At 36.1% G+C, this 18,073-nt stretch overlaps 2 protein-coding genes across 2 annotated transcripts in view; one reads left to right on the top strand and one right to left on the bottom strand.

Annotated features, from left to right (window-relative positions):
- LOC122995631 (tumor necrosis factor receptor superfamily member 14-like) overlaps positions 1 to 18,073 on the top strand; it is a 214,228-nt gene that overhangs the window by 161,085 nt on the left and 35,070 nt on the right. The gene's annotated exons all lie outside the window — the stretch shown is intronic.
- LOC122995625 (T-cell surface antigen CD2-like) lies at positions 13,086 to 16,384 on the bottom strand. The gene is made up of 6 exons (XM_044370945.1): positions 16,202 to 16,384; positions 15,206 to 15,529; positions 14,629 to 14,886; positions 14,419 to 14,541; positions 14,074 to 14,169; positions 13,086 to 13,525 (listed from the first exon to the last, which is right to left on the bottom strand). Exons 1-6 carry the CDS (start codon positions 16,248 to 16,250, stop codon positions 13,404 to 13,406), a joined length of 972 nt encoding a protein of 323 aa, XP_044226880.1. The 5' UTR covers positions 16,251 to 16,384; the 3' UTR covers positions 13,086 to 13,403.

Genomic DNA, 18,073 nt, shown 5'->3' with positions numbered 1-18,073 from the left:
ATTTGTTGCGTTTTTTTCTGGTCGTGTCAAGATGGCGAGCTTATATTTGCGAAACCCTCGCCAGAATTGTTAGGAAGTAGTAACTTTATCCCACGCCACATTTCAAGTGATCATTTTAACCCAAACCATGACCTTTCCATGACCCAGTGCTTCTCAATTATTTTCTGTTACGCCCCCCCTAGGAAGAAGAAAAGATTTTGCGCCCCCCCACTCTCCACTGCGACATAAATAGTATCATTTGTCTATAAAATTGTTATAAGTACACCTCTGCATAACATTGTATCCTTATTAACATTAAAGACAACAAAAAAAGAAAAAAGAAAGAAGTATAGATCAACTTACAACAAAGAATAATTTTATTAACATTGTTTTTTAGTTTGTAACAGAAAAGATTTAAAGTGCATCAATTTGCCTGAAATTAAAAAAAAATTAAATCCTTATTTAAACTATAAACATTTTTTGACCGACTGCCATTTGATACTGAAAAATAAAATTAAATAAAATCAATAAATAATAATAAATTCAAATTGATCAGCAACATTAACTCAGGAGCACAATATATAAAACACTTTAACCTACAAAACAAAAATGAATAAAACAATTTGTGCTGATTTTTTTTTTTTTTTATCAAAATGAGGAAGTCAGGATTAATGGCTACAATGAGCACGTTTTGCAGTGCTCAGCTTTTCAAAGTGGGGTTTGAAGCATGATACTGCAACTCTCAGCTCCTGTTCAATGTTTAGCTGGGACCTGTACTTGGTCTTCAGTGCAGCAACAGCAGAGAAGCCAGTCTCACAAAGATATGATGTTGCAAAGGGAATAAGAATGCCCATAGCCTTCTGCCCTAAGAGTGGATACTGCCTCTCTACACTCAGCCAGAATTCACTCAGTGTCTGTGATGTGAACACACAGTAACACACAGTAAACACACCGGTCCGGCATCGCACCGCCCCACTATCTGAGAAGGACTGCCCTAACCCAAGTGGTTTTTGTGCCTCAACCTGACCAGACCTTAACCTTAGCGGTGTCACATCATAAAACATTGATAATAACACGTTCTTGTTGTTTTATACAGTTTCTAATAAAGATCAGGGCAGCCATATGTTGGATATGAACTACTGTTCATTGCCAAGCAAATACAGTAAAACTGTATTTTTGGAGTGATTGTGATAATTATTACTCAGCAGCACTGTGAGATGTTTTCATTCTTCCTCACAGATTCAGTCAGAATACAAAAGATATTGTATATCTCCAGGTTCCTTAAGATTTCATTATGATCATTCTGTCATTTCTGATTTTTGGTAAGTGAGAGGGTTTCCATTGTTCAAATTAAATTTCATTCATTTTGTGCTATCAACTGTATTTGCAAAGTCCTGAGATTTGGATCTCACTTTCAAAAATTTCATTAGCATTTATTTGCTCCACAACCTGTGATTTCAAAGTTAACCTACAGAAAGCTTTCAGGTTGTAACAACATCAAACCATTTACTGGCAGTCAACCACAGTTCTAAACTATCACTAAACTATGTGTTGTGCGTCATACTCACTAATGACCAGGGTATGCATGTGAAACTAATCCCTGAAATCCTAGTTGTCAGTTGATTCTTCTTTGTTAAAAGTATTTATTTGGTCAAAGCTGTTTTCTAGCCTGGAACAGTATTTAAGCTGCATCAGTTAGGATGATGTCAAACTGTACTTATTGACTAAAAGTGATCTTGTGGCTGCATAAAATCATCAATAATGATTTCTAATTGAACACAAAATATCTTATTTGCACAACATCAAATCCAATACTAACATGTCAGATAGTGAAACAGCTCACCATGAGAGACTCCGAATAGTATCAGCAACAGTCCAACCACAGCTTCCATGTCTCCTCACTGTTCAGCCTCTGTTGACCCAGTCAGCAGCTTTCAGACAAACTTCTTTACTTTATTCAATAGAAAACATGAACATCCTGCACTGAACAGCCTGAAATGTCTTCTGTTAGAGATCAACCTCAGATTAGAAGGTATAAAAACCGTATTGAATTCAGCTACAGGTTTTATAGGTGGAGAGGGGGAAAGGAAGTGAATTTAATATGGTCACTACTTACAAGAAAGAAAACCACACACCATCATCTTCCCGTGATCTTTATGTTCTTGTGACTTCCTCATCTCCTCCATCATTATGATTATTGTTGTTCCGTTTTTGTTTATGTCTTGTACTACTCTACGGATCCAGTTCCCCATTTATGACAGAAACACTTATGCTAAAAAAAAATTTGCAAACACGATGCCCCAAAAAGTCCCTGTGAGACACTCAGACACGTCCTGTTGGTCCAGTGGATGAAAGCTTGTTTGAATGTCACCAGTTAACTTTTGTCATGTCATCCTCTCCCTCTCTCTTTGTGTTTCTCAGTAGATTCTGTCTCTCTCCAGCTGTATGGAGGACTGTCCCCGTCCTCAGAGGAGCAGGAAAACCTCACTGACCTCAATCACCCAGATGACCTTTGGTTTAACATTGAAAACATATTTTTAATATCTTGCAATATAATGCAATCTAATACAGGAATACCATGAACTACTAACTATCATACAGGTTATGTTTTACAAGGTTTATTACAAGACTGTTGAACAATAAATATATCAGTCAATATATCAGACCGATATATTATATATGATATATGATATATATACTCCATACTTGGGTCCCTTGATAACAACTGAACCATCTCCATGACAACTGAGCAAACTCCATCTGCTGAGGAAGGAAACAAGATGTAGCCGAAAGCATCTAAAAAATTCATATTTTGAAACACTGACTACTCCAAAAAGCCCAGAATGAAATGGCATACCCTCTACACTGGAAATTCAGTTCATTCATCAAAAATGTTTGTCCACATATAAACCTGAAGCTGAGCAGCTGAGCTTGTAGGCCTGTGACTGGAAAACAGTTGCAGTTCAGCGACTGTTAATATTACTGTAAAATATATAAAAATATGAGACAGAAAAATGTTTCACTTAACAACTTGTGGACAAACTTAAACTCCCTCCTTGTGGCAGTACCATTAGTTAGTGTATAAAAAGTCAAATTGGGACAACATATTCTAATTGTTATTGTGGTTCAGCATTAGTTTTATACCTGAGTTTGTGATCTTTGTTTAATGAATGAGAATACATTTGATTTTGCAACTTTTAGCTTTCCTTCACATTTCCTACAGATTCAGCCACAATCATTAAATATATTCATGAGTAAGTCATTATCTAGAGTTTTGTCACTTTTCAAATACATTTTTATTGTGTTCACAATTTCAGTTTCATGTACTCTTGTATCTGTTATTTGTACCTCAGTTTCATTTCCGGTATAAAAGTTTGATTTAACTCTACAAGCCATAATTCAACCGAAATTGAAGCTGAACTGGAGCATTTACAGTAAAGTTATAGCGACTTCCTCTGTCATGGTGAAACATCAAATCTCAATGGTGTGAGAATTTTCTAAAAAGTGAGACATGTCTGTCTTGCTCACACCTGTGTCATCAAAATCATGCAAATTTTGGGCCCATTTACCGGAATTTCAATTAGTAAATGGAAAGTAGTTTGTGTGTAAAACAAATTAATTTCCTAATTTTCATCAAGTCTATTTTTTAGAAAAGTAAAGACTTTTGACCCACATGACCTGGTCAAAGTGTGATTGAAATGTGTACTGTCAGGTGTGTACAGACAATAAGTAACTGCAGCTGGACACAGAAAATTACTCATATATTTGAATGGAGGGTGTGAGCGAACCGCTAGGTGCTCAGGCCCTATTGAAGGAAAAACTGCAGTACAGAGCTACAAATTTTAGTTTTGATGGTATTTTTCTACAGCACTTTATCACTAAACTGTTACCCTTACTCCATTTTTTCCCTTACCCTCATATGTCATCCCCACTACTGAATTATAAATATAAGACCTGTAATTATCATAAAATAAATGATAATAACACCAAACTTCATACAAAGTTTGTATATAATGTACTGTATGTATATAGGCCTTTCTGCTGTATCCTACAAAAATGAGCTGCATTCAACCCCCACACCAGTGGCGGCTGGTGACTCAAAAAGCTGGGGAGGACAGGAGGAAAACCAACTTACCACATCAAACTATATCATTGTCCCCCACCTGATGAAATCAGAGGGGTGGGGGGCAATTTTATATGCCAATAAAACAATTTGCTTTTAAAAACAAAAACCCCTGAGTAGTGTAAAGGCTGCTTCTTTAAAGACATTTAGCATATACATATTGTTTCTAAACAAAGATGAGCTCATTTTAGCCATGGACTGGTTCAGATGAGTGATTTTACTAACAAAGTGAAATTCAAATTTATAGTATTGTTCTACTGTGACAACAGATTTATGTTCTCATCAAAAACAGACAAGATATTGCATGATTTACACGTGTTTCCTATGTATTTTCTTAGTATACAGAAATATATAAAGTACCACAAAGCTTATAATGTGATACAGGAACACATCAGTGCTGAATACTAGAGAGACTGAACACTAAAAACATTCACAGATCTAAAAGTGTAGGTTCACATCAGAAGGTATTAATGCATGTATCAAATACTTGATTTACACACTCTTATCTATGTGCACGACACAAAATATATAGGATTTGAGTCACAGATGGGATTATTTTTAGGATCAGCAAAAAAAGGGGGGAGACAAATAAAACTTTGTTTTCTATTTATTTTGTAACACACTAACAGCACGAAACAGCAATGAACGTTTGCCCATGGTCTTAAATGAAAACATTCAAGACAAACAACATTTAAGATGTCCAATGTTTAAATAAACTAAAATAAAATATATGAAATATTCAATGCTCAATTATTGCAATATGAGGCATGATACCTTCCTCTTTTGAATACGGTAGTGAATGAAACAACCTCTGTCCACATCATCAAAACTTGATGATAACTTAGAAACATGAACACACGTGTTGTCCTGCAGCTTGTTGAACGAGCCACCAAGCAAACATTCACTGCTAACGTCAGTTAGCAGCTAGATGCTAATTAGCTGCTCAGCTGCAGCACATCAAACAGCGTGTAAACATACCTACACATGTCACTTCAGACCCGTCAGATCATGGGTCTCAATCAATTGGCCCGCAGGCCGATATTTTGTGGCCCCCACCTTGATATGAAAGTTTAATATTAGTGCGGCCCGCGAGTTTTATTTGAATGGCACTTTACTGTGTTGTGTGTGGAGGGTCCCTTTATTGCATAAGAACGAACCTGCCAATCACAGGGGTATATGGCTGTTTCACAACAACTATGCTATTTATACAGGAAGAATGTGCACTGACAATGTGCGCACTTCAGTCTAGATTGTGTCGTTATTTTTGCTTCACAGCTTTCAGTAAAATTCAAAGGTGAATTATTAAACCTTATTAAAGCATCATTCTGTTTATTTCAGCATCATCTCTCTGTTAACGATCACTTCATTTTGAAGCACTTTGTAAAGTCAGTTTCAACACGAGCTCCATCAATAAATCATTTGTCATTCTTCTGACGTTTAATAATGATGACTGACACTTTACAGTGGTGACGGTTTGCAGACAAATGTGATGAATTAGAGGTAAAGTCGTTTCAAACATCCACAGCAACCGTGCGTAATGATCAGCTGTTGGAGAGCCTGTGCGTAATTCTCACTGAGGTCTGATGAGCAGAACGGACACAACTGTTGACGTGCAAACGGAGGTTTAAAGACCTTTACATCCATTTTTGGCTCACTGTGACAGCAAATGAGGCTCGTGCATGTGATTCCACAGTGTGTGACATTTAAAAAAGCAGAACCAGGTGTATCTGCGTCTTTATAAGTCTGGCAGATAATAATGTATGTGCATATTTCTGTCACATAATGCCACGTTGTGAAGTGAATTAAAAGTTAATATATACGTTTTCACGAACACACTTATGTTTATCCGACAGAGATCATAAATACAGTGTACACAGAGTGTAACATAACACCGTACAGCTGATGCTGCTGTGTCACACGTATACGTGAAGTATAATAACTCTATGATGGAGAGTAATGTATTGCTCAGTATGCTCTATTGATCATTATTTTACCTTAAACTGAAGCATGTAAATATTTGATCTATTTTTACTGATCTCAGCAGAGTTTTATGAATACAGAACTATCCATAAATAATGGTGACGCCTCTGTGAACCAGCAGAGGGAAACCTCACATCTACTTATACTAGTGATGAGACTGGAGGGTTCATTCAGTTCTCAGCAGGCATTAAAGGTACAATCCGTGATACAAATGTCAACAAAAAGGCAGCTCAACTACATTCAAAATACAAAACTGATTGAACTGATTAATTGTTACTTTAAATTCTGATTGGATAGAAACAAACGATGATATGACACTTCAGTCATATAAGTTCACATTCCAGCATTTTATGTGTTGTAAAATCACATTTTGGGCTTTAGTACAAACAAATGTGTCAATAAAAACCTTTGAATACAAAACTGTGATTTTCACAATATATGTAGCTACTAAATTCAACATTCCTGTACAAAAGTGAAAGCCATGTATCTTCAAAACATCAACCTCTGACAGTACATATTTCAATAATCCAATGTGTTTAAATTGGTTGAATTTAAGAAGTAAGAAAATCACCAAATTTGGAGATAAAAGGTTTTAGTCAGACAGTCAGGATATGGAAATCTACAGTACAATAATTTCCAAATATTATCAAAATGAGTTTCAGTAATAAACTAACAATATAAGCTCTATTCACAATGTGACGTTTTCCTTTAAAATAAATGGACACTTTCAGCACATTTAGACATTAACGTGTCTTTGATTGTGACTGTAATTCACTTCAGCAGTAATGAAAGAAAAAAGTTTTGTACATCATCAACAGACAGTATCAACTGTAATGTTTCCTCTGTTCTATGATCACAGGCAGAGCTGTGGGGATCTGTAGGCTTTACCACTCTCTAAAGGCAGCAGTACACTGATGATTTCACAACAAGTCTGTTTACTTTTGAAATCTTTATAAAGGATGCACTGAGCCGCAGAAAACACTAACTAAGACTTTTTTGTAAAGGTACTCACAGCGAGCTGCTGGGCTGTGAACACAGTGGCAGAAGAAGTTTTGTAAAGAATAAAAACAGGAGAGAGATTTCACAGTAAATCCTGTCATTTTTTTTATACCTATAAAGACACGTGACCAATCACTGCAGAAGGTGAAAACCATCCTGATGCTTTCACAAAGTTAACGTTCAGATGCAGAACTTCACAATTCAACCATTGCGAAGGAGTTCTCTGGATGGTCCTTTATTTGTGGTCTGGTGGAGGTTTCAACTTTGTTGTATTTCTTCTTCTTCCAAGCAAAATAGATGGCAATCCCACCCAACAGAGAAAGTACCACAACTGCTCGCAAAACAAACACAAGCAGCGAGTTATCTGTTCAAATACAGAGACACAAAAATCACATGTCAAGTTTCCACTGTGACAGCAAAGTTATGAAAGTACTATAGACTGTACTGGCGTGTGTGGTGAGAAAGTTTTCACTTATTAATGTACCATGGGTCATCACTGCTGGAGTTGGTCACAGTTTGATTTGAGGGTTTAATTGACACTGTGATGCCAGTCTTCTTACCTGTAATGTTTGTGATCATGGGAGGGGTTGTTGTTGGATCAATACACAGAGTGTTATTGGCTGAAAACACACACTGTGATATGTTTGTCCCGTCGGGTAAGGTGCAGTTGATGAATATGAAGCCTACAGACAAACAAACAGATCAACTGTGAATAATGTACAGTGTAATAATTAATTATCAAGTTGATTTCTAGTCATGTTCTGTCTCACCACACATAGATATCTTCTTTTCTTTCGAGACATTACTGACGTGATTCCTGACCGAGCAGACCAGTAGTCCTGAGACGTCTTGTTTCAGAGTGATGTTGTTGGTCTCATTATTTCCAGAGAGGAGCTGAGCGTCTGTCAATGTGTGTCCATCCAGAGTCCAGCTGTACTGAGGACTGTCCCCTCCCTCAGAGGAGCAGGATACCCTCATCTCTCCCTGAGACAAACACTCAGAGTCCAGCAGGACAGAGGACACAGGAGCTGAGAGAAACACACTCACATGACTTTTTAATGTGGCTTTAAACATATTCAATGTTTACAATGTGAATTCATATACAGAAGTACAGATTAAAATGTTTCAGGAAATGCAACCCTATACTGTAGTTGTGTGGCAGACTTTGAGTGTTTCATGTGAAATGATTGTTTGCAAAGGTAAAATATAGAAATAGTATTTGTACAGTAGTATGTGTATTTATGTAAGTGTATTTACCTAGTGTAATTTTCCAAAATCATCTGTTGGTTTATTGTGAATAATACAAATTAAATGATAAGATTAATGACAGCAAAAGTAGTTATTTACCTTGAATAGACAACTGAAGAGTCCGCTGTTCTAATTCCCGTCCATTTGAATCAAAGGTTTTAAGGGTATATTCAGCACCATCAGTCCTGCTCAGGTTATTTATCCTAAATGTTCCATTACTGGGAGTAAAGATGGATCTGTCCTCTATCTCATTATACACAATCTTATTTTTTGTCACAAAAAGTATTATTGTGGTTTTTTTTTTTGTCCATTGGTATTTAAATATTTCTGAGGTGTTGTCCATCAGCTGGAGCACCACAGTTCCTCCCAGAGCTCCATAACACTGAGCTCCATCCTGTCTGCCATCACAGTGGGTTTCAACACCTGGAAAATAGAAAAATACATTTTAAAAAAGTTATTATCACAATTGTGGTCATTCCATTTCTACTAAATTAATGACTAGGACAATGTACTATGCCAGTGCAAATATTCATGTTTTAAAACAGAAACATTAAAGGGTACATATTATGTTTTTTGTGACTTTCTGTTATTTTCATACTGTTATGATGTTGGATATCTGTGTTAAACATGGTCCCAGTTCTAAAACTTGAGGTTAATGTACGAAAAATAATCCCTGTTAAAATTCAGGTCTTCAGCCTGCTCTGAACGCTTCATTTGTTGCGTTTTTTTCTGGTCGTGTCAAGATGGCGAGTCTATATTTGCGAAACCCTCGCCAGAATTGTTAGGAAGTAGTAACTTTATCCCACGCCACATTTCAAGTGATAATTTTAACCCAAACCATGACCTTTCCCTGACCCAGTGCTTCTCAATTATTTTCTGTTACGCCCCCCCTAGGAAGAAGAAAAGATTTTGCGCCCCCCCACTCTCCGCCACGACTATAAACAGTATCATTTGTCTATAAAATTGTTATAAGTACACCTCTGCATAACATTGTATCCTTATTAACATTAAAGAAAACAAAAAAAGAAAGAAGTATAGATCAACTTACAACAAAGAATAATTCTATTAACATTGTTTTTTAGTTTGTAACAGAAAAGATTTAAAGTGCATCAATTTGCCTGAAATTAAAAAAAATTAAATCCTTATTTAAACGATAAACATTCTGAAAAATAAAATTAAATAAAATCAATAAATAATAATACATTCAAATTGATCAGCAACATTAACTAAGGAGAACAATATAAACACTTAAACCTACAAAACAAAAATGAATAAAACAATTTGTGCTGATTTTTTTTTTTATCAAAATGAGGAAGTCAGGATTAATGGCTACAATGAGCACGTTTTGCAGTGCTCAGCTTTTCAAAGCAGGGTTTGAAGCATGATACTGCAACTCTCAGCTCCTGTTCAATGTTTAGCTGGGACCTGTACTTGGTCTTCAGTGCAGCAACAGCAGAGAAGCCAGTCTCACAAAGATATGATGTTGCAAAGGGAATAAGAATGCCCATAGCCTTCTGCCCTAAGAGTGGATACTGCCTCTCTACACTCAGCCAGAATTCACTCAGTGTCTGTGATGTGAACACACAGTAACACACAGTAAACACACCGGTCCAGCATCGCACCGCCCCACTATTTGAGAAGGACTGCCCTAACCCAAGTGGTTTTTGTGCCTCAACCTGACCAGACCTTAACCTTAGCGGTGTCACATCATAAAACATTGATAATAACACGTTCTTGTTGTTTTATACAGTTTCTAATAAAGATCAGGGCAGCCATATGTTGGATATGAACTATTGTTCATTGCCAAGCAAATACAGTAATACTATATTTCTGGAGTGATTGTGATAATTATTACTCAGCAGCACTGTGAGATGTTTTCATTCTTCCTCACAGATTCAGTCAGAATACAAAAGATATTGTATATCTCCAGGTTCCTTAAGATTTCATTATGATCATTCTGTCATTTCTGATTTTTGGTAAGTGAGAGGGTTTCCATTGTTCAAATTAAATTTCATTCATTTTGTGCTATCAACTGTATTTGCAAAGTCCTGAGATTTGGATCTCACAAAAATTTCATTAGCGTTTATTTGCTCCACAACCTGTGATTTCAAAGTTAACCTACAGAAAGCCTTCAGGTTGTAACAACATCAAACCATTTACTGGCAGTCAACCACAGCTCTAAACTATCACTAAACTATGTGTTGTGCGTCATACTCACTAATGAACAGGGTATGCACGTGAAACTAATCCCTGAAATCCTAGTTGTCAGTTGATTCTTCTTTGTTAAAAGTATTTATTTGGTCAAAGCTGTTTTCTAGCCTGGAACAGTATTTAAGCTGCATCAGTTAGGATGATGTCAAACTGTACTTATTGACTAAAAGTGATCTTGTGGCTGCATAAAATCATCAATAATGATTTCTAATTGAACACAAAACATATTATTTGCACAATATCAAATCCAATACTAACATGTCAGATAGTGAAACAGCTCACCATGAGAGACTCCGAATAGTATCAGCAACAGTCCAACCACAGCTTCCATGTCTCCTCACTGTTCAGCCTCTGTTGACCCAGTCAGCAGCTTTCAGACAAACTTCTGTACTTTATTCAATAGAAAACATGAACATCCTACACTGAACAGGCTGAAATGTCTTCTGTTAGAGATCAACCTCAGATTAGAAGGTATAAAAACTGTATTGAATTCAGCTACAGGTTTTAGAGGTGGAGAGGGGGAAAGGAAGTGAATTTAACATGGTCACTACTTACAAGAAAGAAAACAAGACACCATCATCTTCTCAAGAAATTTATGTTGTCATGACTTCCTCATCTCCTTCTTTCTTGTACTACTCAACAGTCACAGACATATAATGAAACCTATGACAAACAAAACTCTGATACTATACTTTACACTAACATTACATGTCATTTGGCAGACGATGAAGTACAATCCAAGCCACAGGTGACATGTCATGATGTCATGCAGTACCAACCTAGCAGCTGTTGTCTGCTGAATTTCAGTTCCCTTCCATGATGCTCAAAAGACATCAGGACAACTGAAAACATAAGATAAACTGTAAAACAAGTGATTGATCAGTCTTTTGATACACAGAAAAACATTTACTGATTCAATAAATGAGGCCGTATTCTACCATCAAACTGGGATTTTAGAATGACAGCTGGTAGTTCAACATGTAAACTGTCTATTTGTGCTCATGGGGAAAAGATTAAAGGCCAGTTTAGCACAACTATGTCTCTGGATCATCATGTTTGCATCAGTCATCTATGATCTAGGAGACTCCAGTTGGAGACCCGGTTTGTGGACCTCCTTCAGAAGGTAGTTTATTCATGAACACTTATTGTCACACTTTCATTTTCTAAAATTAAAAGCATAATAAAAAACAAAAACATGATTTTTAAGGCTCTTTCCACTTTTATTCAAATACAAATACAAATAATTTTGCTGCCTCAAAAAAATATAGATACAAATACAAATACTGGGCTTTCTGCACATCCCTAGTAGATATATATCTACTGTATTTCTATTAGTTCTTGTTGGGAATATAAGTTTAAAGTGCAGTGAACATTTCCAAAGGAGAGCTGGGTTGGAGCTGAGAGCTCCAATCCCTTAAAAATTGATATTGAGTTGTTTTAAGTGATGAAAGCACTCTTTCAAGTTCTGAAGAGCAGTGATCAGTTTCCACAGATTTGCAATTACAGCTTACACTATGTAATCGCTGCTATGAATGTGATCTGTGTTCCAACATTTATCCCACATTCACCTGCACAATAGTAATTAACTAAAACATCAATTTAATTCAAACTTCTGGTTAATACAGGACAACAAGCAATTTAAGTCAGCAACCTAATTCATATAAATATTCAGAATGTGGATTTGTTTCTCCTCCAGATTTGAAAGTTGGAGCTTGAATAACTCAAACTCTGAATTATTCAAATAATGAAATAGTTAAAAGTTGTTCAGTGTCACTATGGTTGAGTAATTTGGATATCTATCTTTTAGTTTTGTAAGGTACTTTGTTAACTGGAATCCACAAACACACACATAGGAAGTGCATCAAGCAAAATATAGGAAATATAACTTGATGGTTTTAACTGATAAACACATCTTGTGTTAAGAAACTGACAAGTTGTTGCATCACATTTAGTTTTAAACTATCCCTTCATTTGACTCTCTCATTTCTCCAGACAGAAACAGAAACAGAAAAACTATATATAATAATGTATAATAAGGCGTTCATCCTAAAATAATGTATAATAAAAATGATATAATAATGTAATTAGTAATGAAAAGACTACACGTTAACTCCATCTACAAATTCACCCCATGAAGTAACTTTAATTTAAGAGTAAGCAGGACAACACAACTCGTTCATATGTCTTGTTGCATCCTTTAACTGACACAAATGGTTTCAACACCCTGTAATAAATAAAGCTAATAAACTAGTCTTAAAAAATCTATTGCAAATGATAAAACAATTTTGCAAGAATGAAATGTCATGCCTAAGAAAAAGCAGAAGTGTTCATGTAATTCAGAGACCAGTCATTACATGCAAACTTATCTTTGGTCTTCTAGAGAGCTGAGGGAAGAGGTGTGGCCAAATATGAGATTAAGTCCCAACACACACCACACAGCACAAAACCTTTGATAAACCAATGTAAGAGCACACTGTGCACTGCAAGTTTTCTGTGTTTTAACAATCAATTAAATGTAAATATGCTTATAAATTAAAAAAGAGTTAAAACAAGGATGTATTACATCATGTAAAAGGAATGGATCAAGGAATCAAGGAATACTTGAAAATATATATATATATTTGAAGAAAATATTAAATATTATACAAAAAATTAGCCACAGTGTGATTCAAATGATGCACCTGAGTGTTTGAGCTCCTTTGGCAGGTTTTCATACTGATGCCAGTCATAACCCAGGAGTACATTACAAGTGATGAATGATAATATATGTCTTTGTAAAAACGCTGAACACTGTATATCACCTGCTTTTATGGACCTTAGCGTACACACATTCATCTTCTGTTGGTTTAACAGTTTTCTGAGGTCACCCTGAAAACTTGACTTGGCTGTACTCCGCCTCCATCTCTGCCGTCTGATGCATCTGCCTCCGTTGCTGCTGCACGATCTTCACATTAGCATAGGTCGGTTCTTGCTCATCTTCCTCTTCTGTAGAGTGGAAGCAGGAACACATAAAATGCTGCATAACTACACATACTCAGTGATAACAGTGTATTGTTAAGGAAATTCTTTGACATTTTGGGCAGTAGACTTGAAAAGATTAATAGCACTCTCCTGTTTGTACATTAAATATGAAGCGATAGCCAGGAGACAGTAGCTCAGCTTAGCACAAAGACTGGAAACAGCTAGTCAGACTCTGTCAAAAAGGTTAAAAAATCCTCCCACCTCTAAAGTTCACTAATTAACAAGATATAACATGAATAACTGAACTTTAGAGGTGCTGGTAGGCAGATTTTTATACCTTCGTATGGAGCCAGGCTAGCTGTTTCCCCCTGTTTCTAGTCTTTGTGCTAAGCTAAGCTAACTGGCTGTTAGCTTTACATTTAAAAAACATATAAGAGTGGTATTGATCTTCTCCTCTAACTCTGAGAAAGAAAGCAAATCAGTGTCCCAAAATGTCAAACTATTCCTTTAATCTATAAGTAGACAAGAAACAATCATCTTTGAGTGCAGTGATGAAAAAAGAAACTTTGTACCTTTAGGTTTGTTGTTTTGCTTTTTCCTGTGACTACAGACGACTGCCACCGTGACTACTGACAGAATTACCAGCGCTGAGAGAACACCAGCCATTACTGGAAAATGACATGTTGTAGTAATAAAAGACACAAGAGAAACACAGATCTTTCAGTAACCATGTTCTTAATGAAAGGTGTTATTATGCACATATACATGAGACAAAAGGAGAAAATGACATGAATGAATCCACTGCAGCAGAGTTAGTTTTCACTTACTAATGTGACTGTGCCATGGGTCATCACTGCTGGAGTTGGTCACAGTTTGATTTGAGGGTTTAATTGACACTGTGATGCCAGTCTTCTTACCTGTAATGTTTGTGATCATGGGAGGGGTTGTTGTTGGATCAATACACAGGGTGTTATTGGCTGAAATCACACACTGTGATATGTTTGTCCCGTCGGGTAAGGTGCAGTTGATGAATATGAAGCCTACGGACAAACAAACAGATCAACTGTGACTAATGTACAGTGTAATAATTAATTATCAAGTTGATTTCTAGTTATGTTCTGTCTCACCACACATAGATATCTTTGTTTCTTTCGAGACATTACTGACGTGATTCCTGACCGAGCAGACCAGTAGTCCTGATACGTCTTGTTTCAGAGTGATGTTGTTGGTCTCTTTATTTCCAGAGAGGAGCTGAGCGTCTGTCAGTGTGTGTCCATCCAGAGTCCAGCTGTACTGAGGACTGTCCCCTCCCTCAGAGGAGCAGGACACCCTCATCTCTCTCTGGGACAAACACTCAGAGTCCAGCAGGACAGAGGACACAGGAGCTGAGAGAAACACACTCACATGACTTTTTAATGTGGCTTTAAACATATTCAATGTTTACAATGTGAATTCATATACAGAAGTACAGACTAAAATGTTTCAGGAAATGCAACCCTATACTGTAGTTGTGTGGCAGACTTTGAGTGTTTCATGTGAAATGATTGTTTGCAAAGGTAAAATATAGAAATAGTATTTGTACAGTAGTATGTGTATTTATGTAAGTGTATTTACCTAGTGTAATTTTCTAAAATCATTTGTTGGTTTATTATGAATAATACAAATTAAATTATAAGATTAATGAAAGCAAAAGTAGTTATTTACCTTGAATAGACAACTGAAGAGTCCGCTGTTCTAATTCCCGTCCATTTGAATCAAAGATATGAAGGGTATATTCAGCACCATCAGTCCTGCTCAGGTTATTTATCCTAAATGTTCCATTACTGGGAGTAAAGACGGATCTGTCCTTCATCTCATTAGACACAATCTTATCCTTTCTCCCATCAAGTATTTTTAAGGTTTTGTTTTTTGTCCATTGGTATTTAAATATTTTTGATGCGCTGTCCATCAGCTGGAGCACCACAGTTCCTCCCAGAGCTCCATAACACTGAGCTCCATCCTGTCTGCCATCACAGTGGGTTTCAACACCTGGAAAAATAGAAAAATACATTTTAAAAAAGTTATTATCACAATGTGGTCATTCCATTTCTACTAAATTAATGACTAGGACAATGTACTATGCCGGTGCAAATATTCATGTTTTAAAACAGAAACATTAAAGGGTACATATTATGTTTTTTGTGATTTTCTGTTATTTTCATGCTGTTATGATGTTGGATATCTGTGTTAAACATGGTCCCAGTTCTAAAACTTGAGGTTAATGTACGAAAAATAATCCCTGTTAATATTCAGGTCTTCAGCCTGCTCTGAATGCTTCATTTGTTGCGTTTTTTTCTGGTCGTGTCAAGATGGCGACCCTAGAGAGCTTTCAGGTTGTAACAACATCAAAACCATTTACTGGCAGTCAACCGCAGCTCTAAACTATCACTAAACTATGTGTTGTGCGTCATACTCACTAATGAACAGGGTTCATTTTAAAATAAATACTTTTTAAAAGTATTTATTTGGTCAAAGCTGTTTTCTAGCCTGGAACAGTATTTAAGCTGCATCAGTTAGGATGATGTCAAACTGTACTTATTGACTAAAAGTGATCTTGTGGCTGCATAAAATCATCAATAATGATTTCTAATTGAACACAAAACATCTTATTTGCACAATATCAAATCCAATACTAACATGTCAGATAGTGAAACAGCTCACCATGAGAGACTCCGAATAGTATCAGCAACAGTCCAACCACAGCTTCCATGTCTCCTCACTGTTCAGCCTCTGTTGACCCAGTCAGCAGCTTTCAGACAAACTTCTTTACTTTATTCAATAGAAAACATGAACATCCTACACTGAACAGCCTGAAATGTCTTCTGTTAGAGATCAACCTCAGATAAGAAGGTATAAAAACTGTATTGAATTCAGTTACAGGTTTTATAGGTGGAGAGGGGGAAAGAGAGTGAATTTAACATGGTCACTACTTACAGGAAAGAAAACAAGACACCACCTTCTTCCTGTGATCTTTATGTTGTCATGACTTCCTCATCTCCTTCTTTCTTGTACTACTCAACAGTCACAGACATATAATGAAGCCTATGACAAACAAAACTCTGATACTATACTTTACACTAACATTACATTTCATTTGGCAGACGATGAAGTACAATCCAAGCCACAGGTGACATGTCATGATGTCATGCAGTACCAACCTAGCAGCTGTTGTCTGCTGTATTTCAGTTCCCTTCCATGATGCCCAAAAGACATCAGGACAACTGAAAACATAAGATAAACTGTAAAACAAGTGATTGATCAGTCTTTTGATACACAGAAAAACATTTACTGATTCAATAAATGAGGCCATATTCTACCATCAAACTGGGATTTTAGAATGACAGCTGGTAGTTCAACATGTAAACTGTCTATTTGTGCTCATGGGGAAAAGATTAAAGGCCAGTTTAGCACAACTATGTCTCTGGATCATCATGTTTGCATCAGTCATCTATGATCTAGGAGACTCCAGTTGGAGACCCGGTTTGTGGACCTCCTTCAGAAGGTAGTTTATTCATGAACACTTATTGTAACACTTTCATTTTCTAAAATTAAAAGCATAATAAAAAAACAAAAACATGATTTTTAAGGCTCTTTCCACTTTTATTCAAATACAAATACACATAATTTTGCTGCCTCAAAAAAATATAGATACAAATACAAATACTGGGCTTTCTGCACATCCCTAGTAGATATATATCTACTGTATTTCTATTAGTTCTTGTTGGGAATATAAGTTTAAAGTGCAGTGAACATTTCCAAAGGAGAGCTGGGTTGGAGCTGAGAGCTCCAATCCCTTAAAAATTGATATTGAGTTGTTTTAAGTGATGAAAGCACTCTTTCAAGTTCTGAAGAGCAGTGGTCAGTTTCCACAGATTTGCAATTACAGCTTACAGTATGTAATCGCTGCTATGAATGTGTTCTGTGTTCTAACATTTATCCCACATTCACCTGCACGATAGTAATTAACTAAAACATCAATTTAATTCAAACTTCTGGTTAATACAGGACAACAAGCAATTTAAGTCAGCAACCTAATTCATATAAATATTCAGAATGTGGATTTGTTTCTCCTCCAGATTTGAAAGTTGGAGCTTGAATAACTCAAACTCTGAATTATTCAAATAATGAAATAGTTAAAAGTTGTTCAGTGTCACTATGGTTGAGTAATTTGGATATCTATCTTTTAGTTTTGTAAGGTACTTTGTTAACTGGAATCCACAAACACACACATAGGAAGTGCATCAAGCAAAATATAGGAAATATAACTTGCTGGTGTTAACTGATAAACACATCTTGTGTTAAGAAACTGACAAGTTGTTGCATCACATTTAGTTTTAAACTGTCCCTTCATTTGACTCCAGACAGAAACAGAAACAGAAAAACTATATATAACAATGTATAATAAGGCGTTCATCCTAAAATAATGTATAATAAAAATGATATAATAATGTAATTAGTAATGAAAAGACTACATGTTAACTCCATCTACAAATTTACCCCATGAAGTAACTTTAATTTAAGAGTAAGCAGGAC

This window comes from Thunnus albacares, chromosome 13 (genome assembly GCF_914725855.1).
Source record: "Thunnus albacares chromosome 13, fThuAlb1.1, whole genome shotgun sequence".
NCBI lineage: Eukaryota > Metazoa > Chordata > Actinopteri > Scombriformes > Scombridae > Thunnus > Thunnus albacares.
This window is presented reverse-complemented; position numbering and strand designations above follow the sequence as displayed.